The sequence below is a fragment of the Myotis nattereri genome (genome assembly GCF_964212035.1).
Source record: "Myotis nattereri genome assembly, chromosome: 5".
In the NCBI taxonomy this organism is placed as follows: domain Eukaryota; kingdom Metazoa; phylum Chordata; class Mammalia; order Chiroptera; family Vespertilionidae; genus Myotis; species Myotis nattereri.
In genome coordinates this window covers 15,920,837-15,933,024 of record NC_138080.1, presented here as the reverse complement: position 1 = coordinate 15,933,024, position 12,188 = coordinate 15,920,837, and the positions used below count along the sequence as shown (strand labels likewise).

At 45.5% G+C, this 12,188-nt stretch overlaps 1 protein-coding gene across 2 annotated transcripts in view; it reads left to right on the top strand.

The window, feature by feature from the left end:
- The window catches only part of XPO7 (exportin 7), a 96,039-nt gene extending 89,878 nt beyond the window's left edge, over positions 1–6,161 (top strand). For both annotated transcript variants that reach the window (XM_081091797.1, XM_081091796.1), the window contains exons 24-28: positions 41–179; positions 1,583–1,743; positions 2,703–2,801; positions 3,245–3,372; positions 4,586–6,161. In XM_081091797.1, the coding sequence (XP_080947923.1) occupies positions 41–179; positions 1,583–1,743; positions 2,703–2,801; positions 3,245–3,372; positions 4,586–4,679 (621 nt within the window). In that variant the 3' untranslated portion in view covers positions 4,680–6,161. The remainder of the gene's footprint in view (positions 1–40; positions 180–1,582; positions 1,744–2,702; positions 2,802–3,244; positions 3,373–4,585) is intronic.
- The last annotated feature ends 6,027 nt before the right edge of the window (positions 6,162–12,188 follow it).

The window sequence follows — 12,188 nt, the reverse complement described above, 5'->3', positions numbered from 1 at the left end:
CAGCACCTAGGCTGATTTTTGTTTTCCTCTTCTTCCACAGGATTACCCCAAGCTCAGCCAGTCTTACTACTCACTACTGGAAGTCCTGACGCAGGACCACATGAACTTTATTGCAAGCCTGGAACCTCACGTCATCATGTACATTCTCTCTTCCATATCTGAAGGACTTACTGCACTTGGTAAGCACCTGGAGTAGTCGTCTTGTTTTTACCGCTTAACAGAAAGAGAGAATCTTGCCCCAGTATCCAAAGGATTACTCTTTCAGGAGTTGGCCCATCAACAGAGCACATGACTCCTGGGTACATTCTCATCCAGCAAATACTTACTGATCCCCTTCTAAGAACCAGGCACCTGCTAGGCACTGCAGATACATTGATTAATAACACTTGGTCCCTGTCCATTAGGGATGTTTATCTGAGGATTAAACAGACAACCACCTATTCCCTTGCCCAGGACAGTAGCGGGAAGTAGAAGCGCGATGGGAGCTCTCAGGAAGCACCCCTGAACTCCTGGGTTCAGGAGTGGGGTCAAGGAAAGCTGACCAAAGAACTGGTATCAAAGCATAAACCTCAAAGCTAAACAGGTGTTACCAGGTTAGTGGGGGAGGCTTCCTAGCAGCAGGGACCACAAGTACTGGCACGTAGAGGCAAGAAAGAACCAGAAGTCCAGATGTCTGTACACCCGTGCAGAAGAGAATGAAAAGGAATGAAGCTGCAGAGAGAGACAGGCGGGGGCACACTTGGGGATCACAAATAAATGGAAGATTAAATCAACTGCAAAGTAATCATGATACATTGCAAGTGCATAGAGTGACTTTTGGGTTGTCAGCCAGGTGCACAGCCATAGCTAGGGCAGTCCAGCCAGGGTAGCACACCCTGCTTTGGAAGGCTGCTTTATCGCGTCTTAAAAATGGAGGGGCCTCTGCATAGACACAAACAGAATGGTTTGCTCTTGTAAGGGTTCATCCTAGCCAGGCCAGCGCTTGGTCCACAGGCTGTGCTGCAGTGTCATCTTTGTGAAACGCACAGCGGAGTCTGCAGCCCACTGGCAAACTGCAGATGCTGATAGGCTGCGCTAAGCTGAGTTTAACGCCATCCCCCAGGTCACTCCGAGTATGGGCTCACAGCTCCAGCTTCTTGGCTTCTAATCACTAGCAGTGTGATCTCCAAACTTGCGTTTACTCATTTGTCAAGTAGAATGCCTATCTCCTGGAGTTCTCAAGAGAACTGATTAGAGAGACTATCTATTGAGTCCTTAGCACAATAGAAGTACTTGCTACGTGTGAACCATTTATTTTTTATGAAGCAGAAAACATGCATCTGTACTACATTGAGCCAATAATTTCAATAATATTTATTTATAGTATTATCACACACTCACTTTCAAACTTAGAATTTGACCTATGTTAAGCATGAGAGGTTAACAAAAAGCATCCCAATCCATGGTCTTGGCCGAACGGGTCACAGTTCCCGGTCTGACTGGATACCCCTGGGGTCTCAGCTAAGGGCAGTTGTGCTTGCCCAAGTCCCATCAGCAGCTCAGTATCCCTGCCCTATTCTACCCTGGCCCCTCTTCCTTCTAGACACCATGGTATGCACAGGCTGCTGCTCCTGCCTGGACCACATTGTGACGTACCTCTTCAAGCAGCTGTCGCGTAGCACCAAGAAGAGGACAGCACCCCTGAACCAGGAGAGTGACCGCTTTCTGCACATCATGCAGCAGCATCCAGAGATGATCCAGCAGGTAAGGACATGAGGGTTCGCAGGCAGCGCGGGGTGTCCCACAGGGGAAGAACTCTCTTCAAGACAGGAGGCCAAGCAAGATAATGAGTCTGATAGCTCACCAGACTACTGCTGCCCGGTGACGTTTATATCTTAGAATTGTGATGGGTTTTGAGTGTGCAAAGTAATCATTGGATATAGAAGTTCTAGTGTCACAACAACCCTGTGCTTTGGGCCTGTCCCATGACAGTGCCTTGCCCCCCCTGTCACTGTGCATGGAGCATGAGTTAGCAGTATGCACCTGTATACCTTTTTCTCCCATACCTCGTCTCTGTCTACATTATTCTCTAAGGAAGCAGTAAAATAATGCACATTCCATCACATCTCCAAAAATGTTATAAAGTTCTCCTCTGAGATAAGTGCAAGGAGCTATCGTGCAAAGTGATTTTGCACCATAATCATTTTCTTGACTGATCCCATTTTCCACAAATCAGGGTGAACTGGGAAGGTTCATTTTAAAATGAATTAGCAAACCACTTTAAAGGACAGGAAAGGAAAGGAAATGTCTTAGAAGAAAAACTTACCTTGTAATAGAAGATTAAAATGAAGCTACATAAAATATTTGTCTGGTTTACCCTTGACCAGTGATGGCGAACCTATGACACGCGTGTCAGAGGTGACACGCAAACTCATTTTTTTTGGTTGATTTTTCTTTGTTAAATGGCATTTAAATATATAAAATAAATATCAAAAATATAAGTCTTTGTTTTACTATGGTTGCAAATATCAAAAAATTTCTATATGTGACACGGCACCAGAGTTAAGTTAGGGTTTTTCAAAATACTGACACGCCGAGCTCAAAAGGTTCGCCATCACTGCCCTAGACAGAAAAGGCTTCCACCTTAATAAACTCCTCTGTTTGGAATCTAATTAGTTTGGGTAGCAACCACTAGGTCACTGCCTCAGACTCTCCATTTCCAGATGTTGTCAACGGTGCTGAACATCATCATCTTTGAAGACTGTAGGAACCAGTGGTCTATGTCCCGACCCCTGCTTGGCTTGATACTGCTTAATGAAAAGGTAAGCGAGCCATCTCCCTGACGCCCAGCGCCAGGGGTAGGGGTAGGTGCACATTTTTCAGGACACTGTGAGCAGCACAGAAACATGCCACAATGAGAAACTCGTGCTTTGAACAACACATAATCACCTACCTGGTTGAAGTCAGCCCGTGTGGCAGGTCAGACAAAAGTAAAGGATGAGCAAGTGTTACAAGGGGAGAACATACTTGGAGATCAGAGTACCAGCTCTTCCATGAACAAGCATAAGTCAAGAGTCCCATTAAGGAACAGGCGATTAAGTGAGATAAAGATATATTATCCTCCAAGTGCGTGCTTGAAATTAAAAAAAAAAAAAGGTATCCAATTTTAGTAGCTATTCCATCCTTCGACCCTGCAGATGATGGAGGGCTGATCTGCTCTTCCATCTTCTCTCCTCACCCTGCCCTGTCCCACTCCTGCCCCCAGTATTTTTCTGACCTGAGGAGCAGCATCGTGAACAGCCAGCCCCCAGAGAAGCAGCAGGCTATGCATCTGTGTTTCGAAAACTTGATGGAAGGCATAGAGCGAAACCTCCTAACGAAAAACAGAGACAGGTGAGTTGAGTGTGGAGGGCCCTGCCAAGAAATCCTCGACGACTGTGTTTCAAATCCCTTGTCTTTACAGGCCACTTAAACAGTGCTGTCCAATAGGAAAGCAAGGCACATGCGTAGTTTTTTTGGGGGGGATTTTGTTTGTTTTTTGGGGTTTCTTTTGTATCTTTGTACTGATTTTAGAGAGACAGGAAGGAACGGAGAGAGCAATATCAATCAGAGAGAAGTATGGATCGGCTGCCTCCTGCAATCCCCCTCTTGGGATTGAGCCCACAAGAGAGCCCACAACCAGGGCATGTGCCCTAACGGGGAACTGAACCGGTGACCTCTCAGTGCATGGGGTCAGCGCTCAACCAACTGAGCTACACTGGCTGGACCCACATAAGTAGTTTTAAATTTTCTAGTAGCCACATTAAAAAGAAAGAAAAACACAAAGTTTATTTTAATATACTTTAGTTAACCCATTGTATCAAAAATGTTGTCAAGGTGTAATCAGTATTTAAAAATAGAATTTTAACATTCTTTTTACTGTACTAAGTTCAAGATCCTGTGTATTTTATACTTATCAGGGCATCTCAATTCAGATGCTAAATTTTCATCAGAAATATGATTTAGATTTAGATTTAGATTTCATAAAATTTACAGATGACAAAATAGATTTCCCATACTGAAGTTTTTCCAAATGCATATAGAAATTCTCCCAATAACTGAGTGAAGATTTTTCTAAATTAAATTTTAAAGTTTATTTTACTTTAATTAACTTAAAATATAGCATTTCCATTTCGTTTCATTTGAATCAGGTCCTCAGTTGCCCTGGGCATAATGCAAGTGTTGAGCAGGCACATGTGGCTAGTGACTATCATATTGGACAGCATAGCTTGATGCCATAGGTCTCTTAGGCATTAAGAAATGAAATAGCTTCATCCTCATCCTCCCTGCCTCTGTCAGGGAGGTTCCTTTGGGCTACCGTGAACCCAGGGTGGCCCTCAGCCCCATGTAAGGAGCAGATCTCGAGGCCTGCCCTGAAGTTGCAATTAGAAGGGGCACAAACTAGCCCACCTTTCCCTGAGTCTTAAGTCTGATATTTACTGACCTTAGAAACACAACCCATCAGTTCATCGCTCTGCCTCTCAGTAGCCACTTGTCTGCTAGAAACCTTTAGGCAAAGACCTTTCCCTTTTACCTTACTCCCCCACCAACATGCATCCTCTCTTAGGTTCACCCAGAACCTGTCAGCATTCCGTCGAGAAGTGAACGACTCGATGAAGAATTCCACTTACGGCGTGAACAGCAATGATATGATGAGCTGACACTTCCTTGGACTCTACCTACACAGAGCAGCGTCCTTTTGGTCTGGCCCCAAGGGGCAAACAATTACAAGGGAGAGGGCCTGGCTGATCCCGGCTCCCTCCTCCAAGGGTGTGGGAAAAATGGCAAAGGTCAGCTCGCTGTTTCCCCAGGGAATAGGGGTGTGAGTGCACTCACTGGGGGCAGGGCGCTGCTGGTTCTTGGGGGAAGGGGTGGGAAGGGTGGTGGGAGGAGATAGAGACACAAATATGTGAGACTCCAGCCCCCTCCTGGGGCCACCCAAAGGCGAAGAACCCCCAGTGTCCTGCCACAACCTGCCTTGTAAAAACATGTACATTTTTTCATAACATTTTGAACAAGGTTTATATTGACTCAAGTTTAAAAAAAAAGTGTGACTGAAAAATTTTTACAGAGTCTAGTGCACCAATGCTGATGTGAGGGTTGTGTATGCGAGTGAGGAAATGTGTATTCTGGTGGCCTGGAGCTTTACTGAGAGGATGTGTGGACATGCAGAGATATATTTAGTGACACAGTGTAGAGAGGCAAAAAAGGTAAAAATTCCAAATGTATATTTTTTCTTATTGCCCTTTCCTTGCCCCCCCAATTATCACTTCCTGTTACTGTATCGCCCTTGTTATTAGGAACTCTAAGCCATGCGGAGCACCACCCCTCCCCCGCAACCCCAGATGCTGCCCCAGGTCCCCGGTCTCTTGCAGTGCTGCCACTCCAGCTAAAAGTGTTTGGTGTTCTGAGCTTCATCCGGTTTCCCACTTTGCTTACCCTCATCCTCGGACAGATGCCTCTTGCTTCTATAAGTCAGATATAAGTCTATGATTAGGGTTCTTGGTCTCTGTAAAGGCGGAGACTGGAGAAAAGGGATTGAGCCGGTTGCTCTCCTATGGCGCGATTTGGATGAGTCCACCAGAGACCCAACTGCGTGTGGCCAACAACTTTCGGTCTTCCCCAGCCCTTGAGGCAGTGTGTGTGGGTGTGTGCGTGTGGATATTTATATGTGTACCCTGCACTCGTGAATGTATGAACTGGAGGGAGTTACTACGTGGAGGGGTTCTTAATAACAAGGTCTGTCTAGCATGAAGTATTTAACATTCTCCCATCCCCTTAAAAATATACATTTTTATAAAATGAAAACCATAATAAATGTTTTGAATATTTAAAAAAATTTAACCTACAGAGGAAATGAATGGAGAAAGCTATTTGCCTTGTACTTTTCCACAATTGTTGCTGCTAGTTGTACACATCTCTAGTTCAGCTCTTGCCCATGGGACACTCATCAATTAGGTGTTATTTTTATTTCTCTCCTCTACCCCCAGAAACAAACCTATTAATTTTTTCTTCCTTCTCCTCTGGCGACTGTTTGGTGAATCCTTTCTTGCGTGATCAGGTTGCGGATAGACTTGTAAGGGTGTTTGCTGCATACAGTGTAAGCATTGTGACCGCCAATAAACTTCAATGGTTTCTACTGACCCGGTTTCAGAAATCAAGTCTAGTGTTTCTACAGGAACGTCTCACTCTCAACACATGAAGAGGTTTGAAACCTGCATTCTTAAAAGCCAGGACCCCTCAACTTTGTGAAATTACTTTCTCATTGCACTAAGTCTGACTCAATTTCTTCTAAGAGTATGATTGGTTTGGTTGATACACACACATACACATACATACATAATACCATTCAATCTGCAGTAAAGAATGTACATTTTTTTCATAACTTTTTGAACACGGTTTATATTGACTCAAGGTTAAAAACAAAAAGTGTGACTGAAACATGTTTCCAGTCTGGTGTGCCAGTGCTGAAGCGACTGAGGTTACATATGTGCGTGAGGGAAAAGTGTATATTTACACATACATGCTGTTGTCCACAACTATAAAAGTGAAGCCACTCTATCTCTTTACTAGTTTCCAGGTGATAGCATGGCAACCAGCAGAGAAATGATTTCAGAAAGCCCAGTTTGTGACTGTTGTGACATCTCCTCTAATGTGGATTAGACTTGACAAGTTCAAGGATGAAGTGTTAGCTCCTAAAATACTTGGCAGACCTCCTGGGCCAGAATTATCAAATGAAGGCCACTGTAGTTACACGGACCGCTTCTCGTCCCCATACGATGCAGTACCTCGGTCTGAGGGGGACATAATTGCCGGAACATTGGAAAGCATTAAAGTACAGATAGGAATTATGCTTGATACAGATTTACATCCAAGAAATCACAGACTCTAGAGTGCTGCTCTTGTCCACCTTATCCAGATGTACCATTGTCTGCTCTCTGTCTGCTGGGTAACTTCTTGGTGCTAAGTTATTTCAAAGGCAAAAAAAAAAAAAAGAGTATCCTAATGGCTAGAAGACAAATTGAAGTAATTCATCATAGTCAAGTTTATCCCTAAGCCTGGTATAATCCTAATATATAAAAACCCAGGGTTTGTAAAGTCCAAAACGACTGAAGGCAGTTTCCTCTTTCAACCTAATAAATGTGAAAGCCAGTTCTCTTTTTTAAAATATGTTTTGATTTTTCTAGAGGGAGAGGGAGAAAGAAATATCAATGAAAGAGAAATATTGATTAGTTGCCTCCTTACTGTGGATTAAGCCTGAAATCCAGGCATGTGCCCTGACTTGGAATCAAACCAGCAACCTCTTTAAACTTTAATTCCCACAAGAAATCATGTGGAGGTTCTATTCAGTTAAAACACGAGTTAGGCCCCAGCCGGTTTGGCTCAGTGGATAGAGTGTTGGCCTGCAGACTGAAGGGACAGGCTCGATTCCAGTCAAGGGCACGTACCTCGTTTGCAGGCTCGATCCCCGGCCCTGGCCAGGGCTTGTGTGGGAGGCAACTAATCATGTCTCACATCAGTGTTTCTCTGACTCTCCTCCTTTCCACCCTCAAAACATCAATGGGAAAATATCCTCACGTGGGGATTAACAAAAAGAAAAAAGAATGGTTAATCTAAAAAAATTTTAAACATTACTTTGTTCGTTTCTAAGCTGTCCTGGGCTCTATGGTCATAAAGTCAAGTGCTTTCGACTGTTCCCTACTCAATTAGACCTTTGACAAAACAGCTGAAGTCTTTACTGAAGATTATTGTAGCATGTATGTGTACGTTTGTATTTATTTTGTTGGCTCTGCCAAAATAAGGGTTCTCTATTCCCACTGAAGTATAAGTCAGACAAGGGATTTGACCCAGGGGTCCGGAAGTGAGGAAACCCAAGCCATCTCCCCTCGGCTCTTAAAGGACTGATTATACTGTGCAATGGAGGTAAAGCATCCTCTTAATTAAGAATACAGAGGCTGTTGTCATTTCTATTTCTCAGAACACCGATTCCCCACCTTCAGCAGCTTGCAGTCTGGGGCTCTCCCCTCCAACCACACAGCTGCCCCTGCCCGTCACCATCTGCAGACCCTCCTCGGGCTAGAGCTGCAGGCCCTTTGCCCACCTGCCCTTTCCCGCTCTGAAGCCTCCCTCGCCGCCCTGCCTATTTGAGGGAGCCCTTTCCCCACTCCCTCTCCAGTCTCTGCAGTCAACACGCGCTCATTACGAGCTGGGCGGTGGATAGGATGAGGATGAATGGAAAGGAAGTGTGTCTGGGACGGTGGCAGGGCCGGCAGATGGCAGCTGGAAGGTAGAGTGGCTGGATCTGATTTAGAGGCAGCCCTTGCAGGGAGCCCCGGCCGCCTGGCTTGGGCGCGTTAAACTCACGCCGTGGCCATAGCTCTCCACCAAAAGGGAAGAGCAGCAACCACCGGCATCGGGCCCCGACCCTGCGAAGGGCCGAGGGAACGCGGCCATCCCCGCCCCGGCACTACTTCCCTTCCAGCCGCCACGCCCCGGAAGTGGTTGCGCGCAGCGTCCGAGCGTCCCCGCGGCCCTGCGCATCCAGGCGCGCTTCCGACCTGCGTCTGCCTCCGGCCGCCGCTCGCCTCGCCGCCGTCGCCCTGCGCAGGCGCAGTTGTGACTCCTCGAGGCGCCGACCGCCCCCGCAGTGTCGCTTCTTAGGGGGGTCAGAGGGGGGCGGCCCGGGATGGGGGCGAGGTTGACAGCTGGACGGCTGCGCTCTTGGGGAAACCCGACCTGGGCTCCTGCGAGGTCGGACCGCACGAACCTGTGCGGTAGAGGTTCGCCTTCACACGCACCGCACCGTGGCCTCACGCCGGACCCGCGGCGGTGCTCCCTGGGGCGCTGTTCCCGGACTTGCCCCTGGCCGGGACGAACCAGTGGAGTGGACCGGCCGGCCGGCAGGGGTGGTCATGGCGCGGCTCATCGTGCTCTGCGGGTGCGAAAGAGGAGCCCCCAGCTGAGTCCCGCCAGACGAGCCCGTGGGCAGAGGCCGGGAAGGGCAGAAGCCCGGCATGAAACGCGGTGCCTTTCAAGGAGGCGCAGAAATAGCGCTGACTGAGGGGCGGGGTACAAGAGTTGTGATTTCATCCTAAAAGCCAGAAATGTCCACCAAGGGCACTTTGCGAAGCAGTCTAGTGACCAATCTTTTTATATTTTTTTTTATTGATTTCAGAGAGGAGGGAGGGAGAGAGAAACATCAATGATGAGAGAGAATCATTGATGAGCTGCCTCCTGCACACGCCACACGGGTGCAGCCCACAACCTGGGCATGTGCCCTGACTGGGGATTGAACCCTGACCTCCTGGGTCATAGGTCGATGCTCAACCACTGAGCCATGGCCGGGCTAGTGACCAATCTTTGTTTAGCCCATCAGCTAGTGGGTAAAAGGATTTGAACCAAGACAAGGGCTGTGGGGGTTTGGGAAATATTGGGGGAGAAGGTGTCAACAGGACTTGGTGACCAATTGGATGTGGAGAGTGAAGGGAAGAGGATTCTAGTGTGATTCCCAGGTTCCAGGAGAGAGCAGAGCAAGTCCTATGGGACAGTAAGGAGACGAGGGCAGCGTGCCCTGAACCAAGGAGACGTCCCTGCTCTTGCGGTCAGAGCACCTGAAATTGCACAAAAATCAGACAATAACAGAGGAGGAAACACTTTCCCAAACATTTTATGAAACAAATATTTCCCTGATAACAAAACACTGATAGAGAAAGACATTAAAAGAAAAAAAAAAAACGATTAATATCCCTCATGAACATATATGCAAAATTCCTTAATAAAATACAGGCAAATCATTTTCAGAAATATGTATCAAGGATATCATGACAAAGTGGGCTTGATCCTAGGAATTCAAGGTTGGTTTAACATTCAAAAAATCAATAAATGCAGTTCACCATATCTATACTAATAAAAGTGTAATATCTAATCAGACCAAACGACCTTCTGGACGTCATTATGATTTCTTACAGAGAGGAAGGGAGAGGGATAGAGAGTTAGAAACATCGATGACAGAGAAACATTTATCAGTCACCTCCTGCACACCCAGTACTGGGGATGTTCCCGCAACCAAGGTACATGCCCTTGACCGGAATCGAACCTGGGACCGTTCAGTCCGCAGGCTGACGCTCTATCCACAAACCCAAACCGGCTAGGGCTAGCCAAAACATTTTTTAAAAGAATAATAGGAGAACTCAACTACCTGATTTCAAGATTTACTCTAATGCTACAGTAATCAAGATAGTGTGGTATTGACATGAGGGTAGACAGATCAATGGAACAGTATAAAGTCCAGGAACAGACTAACATATATGGTTGATTTTTTACAAAAGTGCCAAGGTAATTCAGTAAAGAGGGAGTAGTCTTTTTCTAAAAATGGTGCTTGAAGAACTGGATGTCCACTTGGGGGTGGGGGGAATAACCATGACCCTCGCCTAACACCATCACAAAAATTAACTTCAAATGGATTACTGATGTAAAAGTAAAAGCTAAAACCACAAGGCTTCTAAAAGAAAACTTAAGAAAAAACTCTCACAACCTTAGGTTAAGCAAAGATTTCTTTAAACATCAAAAGCACAAGACAAAAAAAATAATAAAAGAAAATTTTTTTAAATTTTGCTCTTTAAAAGATATAATTTTTACAATGAAAAGACAAGCTATAGACAGGAGTGAAAAAATCTATGGAATACATATATATTTGACAGAAAACAGGTATCCAAGATATATAAAAGAACCCCTACAACTCAATAAGAATAACCCAAGTTAAAAATGGACAAAATATCTGAACAGGTATTTTACAAAAGATGATACACAAATGACAAATAAACACTTGAAAAGATGCTCAACATCACTCATCATCAAATGAATACAAATAAAAGCCAGAAGAAATGTCACTATACACATCCATTACAATGGCTACAACTAGGAAGACTGACAATTCCAAGAGTTGGCGGAGTTGTAGAGCAACTGGAATTCTTATACATTGCTGGTAGGAACGCAAAATGTACAAGAAAATAGTTTTATAGTTTTACATAGTCTGGTAAATGCTTACCAATGATCCAGCAATTCCACTCCTAGGCATGTATCCAAGGAAAACAAAAACATATGTCCAAGCAAAGACTTGCTCTCAAATGTTCATAGCATTTGTATTCAGAATAGCCTAAACCTGGGCTACACAAATATCCATCAGCAGGTGTATCAGTCAGGCATGTATTACAGGGAATTGGTTTAGGCAACTATGAGGGCTGACTAGGCACGTCTGACACCCAGAGCGCGGGTCTCCAGGCAGGGCCTGCTGGAGCGCTCTCGCGGACCTGACGCTGCAGTCCACAGAATTTCAGGGGAATCTGTCCTGCCCTCAAGGCCTTTAAATTGACTGAATCACCCCCACCCACATTACTGAGGGTAACCTTTACGTAAAGACAACTGATGGCAGAGGTTAAGCATGTCTACAAAACACCTTTACAGACACATCTACATTAGTGTTTGCTTGAGTAACTGGATACAGTAGCCTCGCCAAGTTGGCAGCTGACCAGCAGGTGACTGGATATACAGATTGAATACTACCCAACAAAAACCAACTATTGATACCAGCAGCCATGTGGATAAGTAAATCCCAAACACGTTTTGTTCAGCGAAAGAGGGCAAACAGTTCCTATGATTCTATTTACGCATGAAATTCCAGAAGAGTCGATGCTAATCTGTAGTGTCAGAAAGCAGGCATTTGCCTAATACCCATTAGGCATGAAGGGGAGGCGACTGACTGCAAGGGAAACAAGAAAATCTGGGGGAGTGATGGGAGTGAGGGCTGCGGTGAGGACTACACAGGTGAGTACATTTGTTAAAATTCATCTAATCAGACACCTTAGATGAGTACATTTTTGTATGTAAGTTATTTTTTCTTTTTCTCAACCTTGTCTTCATTTTTTTTTAAATACAGTTTATTGATTTTTTACAGAGAGGAAGGGAGAGGGATAGAGAGTTAGAAACATCGATGAGAGAGAAACATCCATCGATCAGCTGCCTCCTGCACGCCACCTACTGGGGATGTGCCCGCAACCAAGGTACGTGCCCTTGACCGGAATCGAACCCGGGACCCTTCAGTCCGCAGGCCGATGCTCTATCCACTGATCCAAACCGGTTAGGCTGTAAGTTATTTTTTCAATAAAATTGAC